The 8,917-nt window shown below is 42.8% G+C and overlaps 1 protein-coding gene across 1 annotated transcript; it reads left to right on the top strand.

The window, feature by feature from the left end:
• Positions 1-262: 262 nt before the first annotated feature.
• HMGN1 (high mobility group nucleosome binding domain 1) lies at positions 263-6,593 on the top strand. Its single transcript, XM_027587377.2, has 6 exons — positions 263-469; positions 804-836; positions 926-955; positions 1,039-1,089; positions 4,151-4,279; positions 5,861-6,593. The coding sequence occupies exons 1-6, from the start codon at positions 455-457 to the stop codon at positions 5,906-5,908; spliced, it is 306 nt and encodes a 101-aa protein (XP_027443178.1). The 5' UTR covers positions 263-454; the 3' UTR covers positions 5,909-6,593.
• The last annotated feature ends 2,324 nt before the right edge of the window (positions 6,594-8,917 follow it).

Raw genomic sequence — 8,917 nt, 5'->3', positions numbered from 1 at the left:
ACCGCACTTTGCGGCTCGGCTTCAAACAAACTACCGTGAGGTGAGAGCGGCCTCTGGGGCCCCGCCCCCCTCGCCTGGGTCTGGGGCCCCGCGAGACGGCGGGCGGGGGTGGGGGCGCCGGGAGCGGGGGCGGGGCGCAGTGGTCGAGTGACGGCCCGCCTCACCTATTCCGGGCGCGGGCCGCGGCGCGGTGGGCCCCACAGCCAATGGGCGGGGGCGGGGGGCGGGGGGCGGCCCGGCCGGCGGGGAGGGGGAGCCCGCGGGCGGGGGACGCGGGGGGAGGAGGGGGCGGGCTCCCAATCCGGTTCCATCCGGTTCTCCCACCGCCCCCGCGGCGGGTCGCAGCAGCTCGGGCGGCGGGAGGAGCGGTAGCGGCCAGGCAGCCCAGCTTCGCGAAGGGTCTCGGCGCGCCGCGGCCCGCAGGCACCCGGCACGCGCCCGCCCCGCCGCCACGATGCCCAAGAGGAAGGTGAGCGGCGGCCGCCGCCCGCTTGCGCTCCCTCCGCCGTCCGGGTCGCCACGGCCGCCCCCGCGAGGCCCCAGGCCCGCCGCGTCCACGGCGGCGCAGGGCCCGACAAGCGCGCCGGGACCCGCAGCGGGCGGGCGGGCTGTGCTCGCGCGGCGGCCCGGGCGCGGCGTTCTGGAACGTTCGGCGGCCGAGGAGCCGGGTGGGAGATTCGAACGCGGCGGCGGGAAGCCGCTGACGTCACGCGGCCGGGCATTGTTCTCGCGGGCGGGCGCGGGGCGCGCGGGCACTTTTGTTTGCGGGCTGCGCCCACTCGCGCGTGTGCTTCCTTCCGCAGGTCAGCTCCGCCGAGGGGGCGTCGAAGGAGGAGGTGAGAGCCCGCGCCTCTGCCCGGGGGGGGGGGGTCCCGTTTGCGCTTCACCCCTCACTCCTTGCTCTTTTTCCCTTTCTCCCCTAAAGCCCAAGAGGAGGTCGGCGAGGTTGTCAGCTGTAAGTAGAGCGAGCCCCGTAACCGTTTCTTTGCCGTGGGGTCGTGCCCAGTGAAGACACTCAGTGCTGCCTTTTCTTTCCAGAAACCTGCTCCTGCAAAAGTGGAAACGAAGCCAAAAAAGGCGGCAGGAAAGGTAGGCTCCAAACTTAGGAGACCGCGGTGTCTGGGAACTGCTGCAGCGCTGCTTGACGCGTGACTTGTTCCTAATAGCAAGCCATCCCCAGCGACGCTGAGGTCCTGTGACATTGTTAGTGACTAAGATCGTGACTCCGAAAGTCTCAGTCCGATGTCATGCTTGCCTGAAACGTGGAAGTTGTCTCCTGTTTTCCTTCTTAAATTTTATTTCGTAACGATAGCAGTGACCGACTTTTGTTTTTTGGCCTGGGTAAAAAAAAGATAATGGATATGGTTCTGCTGGTTTTTTACGGGAATGGAACGTGTCACGTTCATGGTGCCGCAGAATTTGAAAGACTTAAGACGACTGAAAATACCCCTAAGTTTAGCTGACGAAGGAAATCCATTCTTGCGCTGTGTACGTCACGGCTAGTGCTGGCGGGTCGGTTGTATGCTTGTGCTTGCTCCTCTTGACCGTAACCTCAAAGCCGCGGTTGAGCCCTCGTGCGTAGGTGTTTTGCGGATAAAGTTCTCAGTCCTGTGTGCAGGCGAACATCGAGGCTTGTGTTCTCGGAGAACATGATGGTACAGGTATTGTGTTTTGTCCCTATGTGTAAAGGAGCACACTACCTCATTTTACCTTAAGAAACTCTGAGTTAACCCTAACCGACGTTAGAGTTGTTTCCCTGCAGTAGATTCACAATTGCACTGTTCACATTGAAGGTCTCTGAAATGAAGTTGTTTTGCGTTTATGTAATGTTTGAACACTTAAGCTGGGAAAGCAAAGTATACGTAAATCATCATAACTTTGATTTTGGTTGGAGCATTGAAACCGTCCTCTGCAAAGCTGTCACGGTCTTCGGGGGAAATTCGTGGTATGATTAATTTCTGTGCACTTAAAACTTGAGAGTTTGGTGTTAGACCTCTTTCCTGAAAGTGTAGTTGGAAGCTTAGCACTGCATAATCAAGGGTTTTGTTTCCAATTCTTTATTTTAAACTGTACAGAAATGAATGTGGAAGTCTCAAAGTGTTTTTTTAAGTAGAAAATTCTATTTTTTTAAGTACTCGAAGGTTGTAAGCGTAGTGTGTTAACTTAGTATTTCCCCCAACAAAAGGTAAAACAGTAATTCTCTGTATAAAAAGTTAAGTAAAACAGGAACCTTTCACGAAGGCCAAAAAAATAGCGGATCTTGTTGCATAATGATGGAATGAACTATGTACTATTATTACCCATCTTTGGGTTATTTTTAATAAACCAATTGGCTGAAGTACTATGCCTGTTTTCCTCTTAAATTTTTTTCCTTATTTACCACTTCCTATATTTTGATTTGCCCCCAAAACTTTTTTTAATGAAAATACTCGGATTTTACACTCAGTTGGGTTTGGGGTCAGGTGTAATCAACACATTTCTTTCTCCCACTGAGAGGCCAACAGGTAAGTCTTCTCGTCAGTGTTCCTTGAGGAACAAATTTGTCAACTCAGTGTTGCCAAAGGAAAAATGTGGAGTTGGTGGGCTTTGTTTTACTTGAGTTTCTGTAGTACACCCTTCATAATCGATCCAATTTTAAAGCATTAATGGAAGGTAAATTTTTGATGTATTGATTACAGTGTAGGCACACTTTTCAAAGCATATGTATATCACTGAAGTTATGACTTGTATCATTTTCTTAGAAGTATTTTGGGGATTGAAACATGTATTAGGATAACAGTGATTTTACTTTTTTCATCTGTTGTTCCTGTTATTAAAAGTGGTATTTTGTTTTCACTTCTAAGGATTTACATTTTTATGCTATGCCATAGTGGTTAGAAAATTAATGAGAAATCTAAAGAAATTGGATTATAAAAGAATAACTTAACTACAGAGGTGATTATGACACTTCATGGTACCAGTGTGTGAGGAGTGCTATCCCATATATGTTTGTTTTCATAATTTATAATTTATTTCTGGGGCACCTGGCTGGCTCAGTCGGTAGAGCATACAACCTTGATCACAGGGCTGTGCATTTGAGCCCCACACTGGACGTAGAGCTCACTAAAAAGTAATTATAATTTGTGGTTCATTGTAAAGATGGTGTATTATTAGTAGCTGTCATGTGGTCTTTTATATGGAAGGCCATCATTGGTTCAGAATACATTACACTGGTTTTTTTCTCCCACTCTTAGCACTGAAGTTGTGATACTTAACCTACATGTCTTTGTGGCTGTTTAACTCAAATACTGGTCAGTACTGACAGGGGTCTTTGATAAAACTTACTGGTGACCTAACTTAATTGCATTATTTACAAGGAATAAATGTTAAATGTTTAAACTTTTCCTTCCCCATTGATGGATGGTATCCAAAAACAGTTTTATATTGCTTAACAGTGGCTTAAATTTTGAACGTCTTTTATCATACTAATCTGTGTGCTTTTCAGATTCTTCCAACATGTAAATGAAAATGATAAACTCAAAATTGATCCTTTTAGCTACTCATTACATGATATCAAGGGATTAGCTGTAGCAGGATAGTCAACCTGACCGTTCAACATGGTGCTGTTTTCAGGTGAATGGTCTTACTGTGAGGGTGAATGTCTTGTCAGAACAGTGATTATTTGACAATTTGATTATTATTACTCAGGCTTAAGAAAACTTTGGGGATGGGTAGAGTTACAGTGGGAAGAGATTTCCTCCAACTGTTCTTCCCATCTTTGGTTCGGTCATGTGGAACGTGAGAGAATAGTGGGTGATTGAGTAGGTGGAGGAGGGGTGTGGCTCAGGCTTTAGGTTTACTCACGGTAAGTCTATTGAGGGCTCAGGCTTTAGGTTTACTCACGGTAAGTCTATTGAGGGCTCAGGCTTTAGGTTTACTCACGGTAAGTCTATTGAGGCTTGATAATGCGAGTAATGTTACAGTTTTGGGCACACGTTGTCGTGCTGACTAGTGGGGATGGACTTTCAGGTGTCTTCTCTAAAAGTGGTGTCCGGTCCTTCAGGCTGCTGTGGGGGCTAGCATGAACACGGCAGCTGTTGGGGACACTATAGCAAGTGAGAACACGTAAGTGCCAAGTTCATACTTAAAATATACTCTTAATGTATCCTAGGATAAATCTTCAGACAAAAAAGTGCAAACAAAGGGGAAAAGGGGAGCAAAGGGAAAACAGGCTGAAGTGGCTAACCAAGAAACGAAAGAAGACTTACCTGCAGAAAACGGAGAAACTAAAAATGAGGAGGTCAGAGGTGTTGTGTGTTGTTGATTTGGACTTTGAACAGTAGATAATAAGTTATGTATTTGTATATAGTAGATGAGACAGTCTTTATTCATTAAAATATCAAAGCTTTGTACAGTAACTCCTAAGTGAATACACAGGTGGTTTTTATGAATTAGATCATATTTGAAAATGTATATGTTGATGGCTTTTTTAAATGAGTGAACAAGAAATTTTAATATGCTTAGAATTTCACCAGTACCAGATCCACCATGTATGTTGTACACAGAGCTCATTAATAAAATTACTTGGTGGATTTTTAAATGGATTTAATTTACTAAGTGATGTGATACTCCTTTTTCTTCCACGTAACCTTGGGATTTTGTTTTAAAGAAATATTCTAGGCTCTTTTTTTATTGCCGCCTATAGAAATGTTGTAATCTTGCTTTTATTTCCTGGATATTCAAAAATGTTTTGAATCTATTCCTTATTTGGCACATTTTTCCCATTTCATTTCTGATAAATCCAGTTTTCTTAAAGCTGGCTACTTGTGTTAGGACTAAATAACGTAGATCAAGCAAATAAAAAGACTTGGTGTTCTTAATCTTTATCCTTGAAGAGAAGACACTTGGCTACAGGTTTTGATAAATAATTTTTCTTAAGCCAAGCTTTTTTTTTTTTAATGTTATATTGGTTAAACCTGGAAAGAAACAATTCAGGGTATTTTTAAAACTTTTATATTTATAGATCAAATCTTAAAACAACCAAGTACTTATTTCTAATTTGTGGAGTCTAATCAGAATTTATTTTTAATTGGTAGTTCTAACCACACATCAAATATTATGTGGTGTTAAGATGAGATTACTAATCTGGTTGTAAGGGAAGAATTTGACCTTCTAATACACGTTATCACACTACTCTTGTTATTCATGGTGATTGTGTTCTGGAAGGTTGAATACTGAACAGTTGCACGTGGAGGAAATACAGGGTTAGATTTTTGCGGCACTCTGATCACAACATTTCCATCAACCCATCAAGACATAACCTTATTTTAATGTGTTTCCGTTGAATTTATGTTGTTGATACATTAGCATTGAACTCGAGGCCAACGGAAACAGCCCTGTAACTCATGCCTAAATGAAGCTCTCCAACATGTGTATTTTCTCCATAAGGGATACCACAACCTTCTTGCACTTAGTAGACAGTATTAAACTTGTCTAGTCAGCATCAAGAAGCACAAAAAAATGTGAAATGTATGGCACTAAATAAACTGCAGAAAAAGACACTAGTTCAGAACTGAAACAACCACCCCAGCTGGGAATGTACATGTTGAGGAACTAAAAAAAATGCTTTTAAGTCCATGGAAGTGCCGGGAGTATTGATTTTAGGGTTACAAATAAGTTTTCGTGAGTAGGCACATGTAAATGTAAATTTTATATTTGTAAAAATATAAAATCTGCATATAGTGAGGATCACCTGTATTTTCAAGACCTAGTAATTTTATGTAAGTGAAACTTACATTGTATTAAATGTTAAAGCTCTCAAAGATCATAACAATGACACAGAAATCTAGTATTTGATTATTACTTTTCCTTTGATTTGCAGAGTCCAGCCTCCGATGAAGCAGGAGAGAAAGAAGCCAAGTCTGATTAATACCATAAACCATGTCTTATCAGTGGTCCCTGTCGCCCTTCTTGTACAATCCAGAGGAATATTTTTATCAACTATTTTGTAAATGCAAGTTTTTTAGTAGCTCTAGAAACATTTTTAAGAAGGAGGGAATCCCACCTCATCCCATTTTTTAAGTGTAAATGCTTTTTTTTAAGAGGTGAAATCATTTGCTGGTTGTTTATTTTTTGGTACAACCAGGAAATAGTGGGATATTGAATGTGGGAGGCTTTGATTGTCTTGGGTGTCAGCTCAACATTCCATAGCTGGGGTAGTTTTTATATCCTATAATACCAAGCATACTAAATGGCAATTTGGAGTCGGTCGTGCATTTACTATGTCTTGAATATTTTAAATTACTTCTATTCCCATGTTGTTTTCGGTAGAATTGTTTCCTAAAGAAAACCACTCCTAGGTCTTGGCTCTCCCGGTCCGAATTCTTGTGCACTCTGTAACATCTTGGTCGTCGTAGTCCGGTTTTCCTAGTAACTCTGTTAATGTGCTGTGCAAGATTGAGAATCTGAGTATGTAGTATATATGATATTAAATTGTGAATTAATGGGACTTAATGTAACAGTGTATCAGCATTTGAAGATCTTGGTACTTGATATACTGTTAAGGAAAATTTGCCTCCAAATTTTAAGCTGGAAGGTCACTGGAATAACTTTTAGAAAAGAATCACAACTACATGTTTTTTTTTAGATTTTTCGGTACGTATGTTAAGAATTGTGTACAAATTGAAACGTCTGTACTGATCCTCAACCAATAAAAAATTAAGAATTTTGTGAAGCACATAAATCAAGTTCTGGCTTAAATTTTATTCAGAGAATTACCACATTTGTTCTTCCAAATGTTTCTTAAAATTTGAAAGTGGAATATTTAATTTTTTGTAACACTTGAACGTGTACAGTGTTCTTTGAAGATGTTTGTGTGCCTAAATTGGTTGCGTAATGAGCAAACAGTCCAGCATCCTCTGAAGCAAACTACATAATTATTTGCTCTTCATATTAAGCTTATAAGTGCTGAATAAGCTAAAACTGCATCTAACGTGGTTTGTGTTCGCATATTTTTGGGATTTTCATACATACTGTACTTCCGTTTTGCCATCGAAATAGTCTTCAGAGGTGGTGGTGGACACCTGCACTGATTTGGCAAATACAAACCCAGGGCCAGAGAAAGCACCAGGCCAAGGTTACCACTGAACAGGGGAAGGCCTTGAAACCCTATAAGCCTCAGTACACTTGACATGTTATTTTGCCCTAGAATGATTCCGGTAGTGGGGGGCAAGAATGCTCTAGAAACAGGAGTCCTGAGGGATCACAACTCTGCAAAGACAACCACAGGAATGGCCAGGGGCCGTTTGAGCATTCATACAGGGGGGAGGGGTGGTAAAATGTGACCCCTTCAGTGAAACCAGGGTGTCAATGCACAGAAGGTGTTGACTTGGGATAAACTGACACTCAAAGGAGGGCTGTGGTAACCCCTAGGGAATGGGAAGGGCCTAGGAGCCATGTTCCCCAGTTCCTGGCGGTTGGTACTCTGTGGAGGGCCTGGAACCATGATAAACAGATTTGTCTCAATTTCTAAGTATAGACAGCCCGGGGTTTTGGATATGTAAATTGAAGCATTGAACTGAAAACCTTGCCCCGGGGTGTATGGATACTTCATACAGTTTTACTGTACCAGAATTTCTCTCGCACCTCTCTATTGGTAACAGCTAAAGGTGGTATCTAGAAACCAATGGGAAGAAAACTAGAAGTTTAACTCTTATCCTGTGTGGCTGTGTTCATCTGTACTACCCAACCCTCAGTAGTACCCCCGAGAAACAATGATCATTGTTTACAGTCACAGGAAGATTTCCTCGATTGTTCTGAACTCATTGCTAATAATAAAGAGATTTACTAGATTTCTAAAAAATAGTGTGACAGGGTTGGTTCTGTTTGTTTTTACTTGTACCTAACAGAGATGGTTTTCTTTGTGGAAAATTGGAACGAATGTACTTGTAGGTCCTACTTGCCTTGGGCATTATCCTTTTATGAAAAAATGAACCTTCACCTGGATGTTCTCTTCAGCTATCAAAGGAAAACAGTTTTTAAGGAAATAAACCAGTTTGAGGCATATTTTTTAAAATTAATTTTCTAAGTAATCTCTACACCCAACGTGGGGCTCTAACAACCCCGAGATCAAGAGTTGGATACTCGACCGACTGAGCCCACCAGGCACCCCTTGGCATATTTTCTAAGCTCGTTGCCTATAAAAAGTTAATCTCTTTTAAACTAGTTGTTTAAATTTCTAAACTAGTTATAAGAAAAAACTAGTAATGAGAACTGAAAGATAAGAATGCTTGAATGGACATCAGACATCCTCAAAGGACAGGGAAGATAACTTTTTAGTAATGATGCAAACAAATCAGTCTTCAATCTTAACTAGCAAAACCAGTAAATAAGAACCTTTCCCTCCCTTGGCTTGTCAGAGGTTGGGTTTGACCTTCCAAACGGGGATTAATCAGAGGACTAGCAGTCGTAGAACCTGGTGTGCCTAGTACCAAGACTCATGCTGATCATGGAGGCCCCAGAGAAAACACAGTCTTGTAGCCCTGTTTGGGAAGTGTGTGTGAAAATATTTGTGGGCAGGGGCTCCTGGGTGGTTCAGTAGTTAAGCGTCTGCCTTCGGCTCAGGTCGTGATCCCAGTATCCTGGGATCAAGCCCCACATGGGGCTCCCTGCTCAGCGGGAAGCCTGCTTCTCCCTCTCTCGCTCCCCCTGCTTGTGTTCCCTCTCCCTCTGTCTCTGTCAAATAATAAAGTCTTTAAAAAAATATTTGTTGGCATAAGGACAAGAATTGGGACAGCTGGTACAGGGAGGAGAAATGTGTATGTATGTAGTTGAAGTACAGGAGCAATTTATATTCACTGGGGAAAAAAGCTCAGGAAATGCAGACAAAGCCAAAAAACAACCATAATTCATTTACTACACTGAGCCACCCAGGTGTGCC

The sequence above is a fragment of the Zalophus californianus genome, chromosome 1 (assembly GCF_009762305.2).
Source record: "Zalophus californianus isolate mZalCal1 chromosome 1, mZalCal1.pri.v2, whole genome shotgun sequence".
NCBI lineage: Eukaryota > Metazoa > Chordata > Mammalia > Carnivora > Otariidae > Zalophus > Zalophus californianus.
This window is presented reverse-complemented; position numbering and strand designations above follow the sequence as displayed.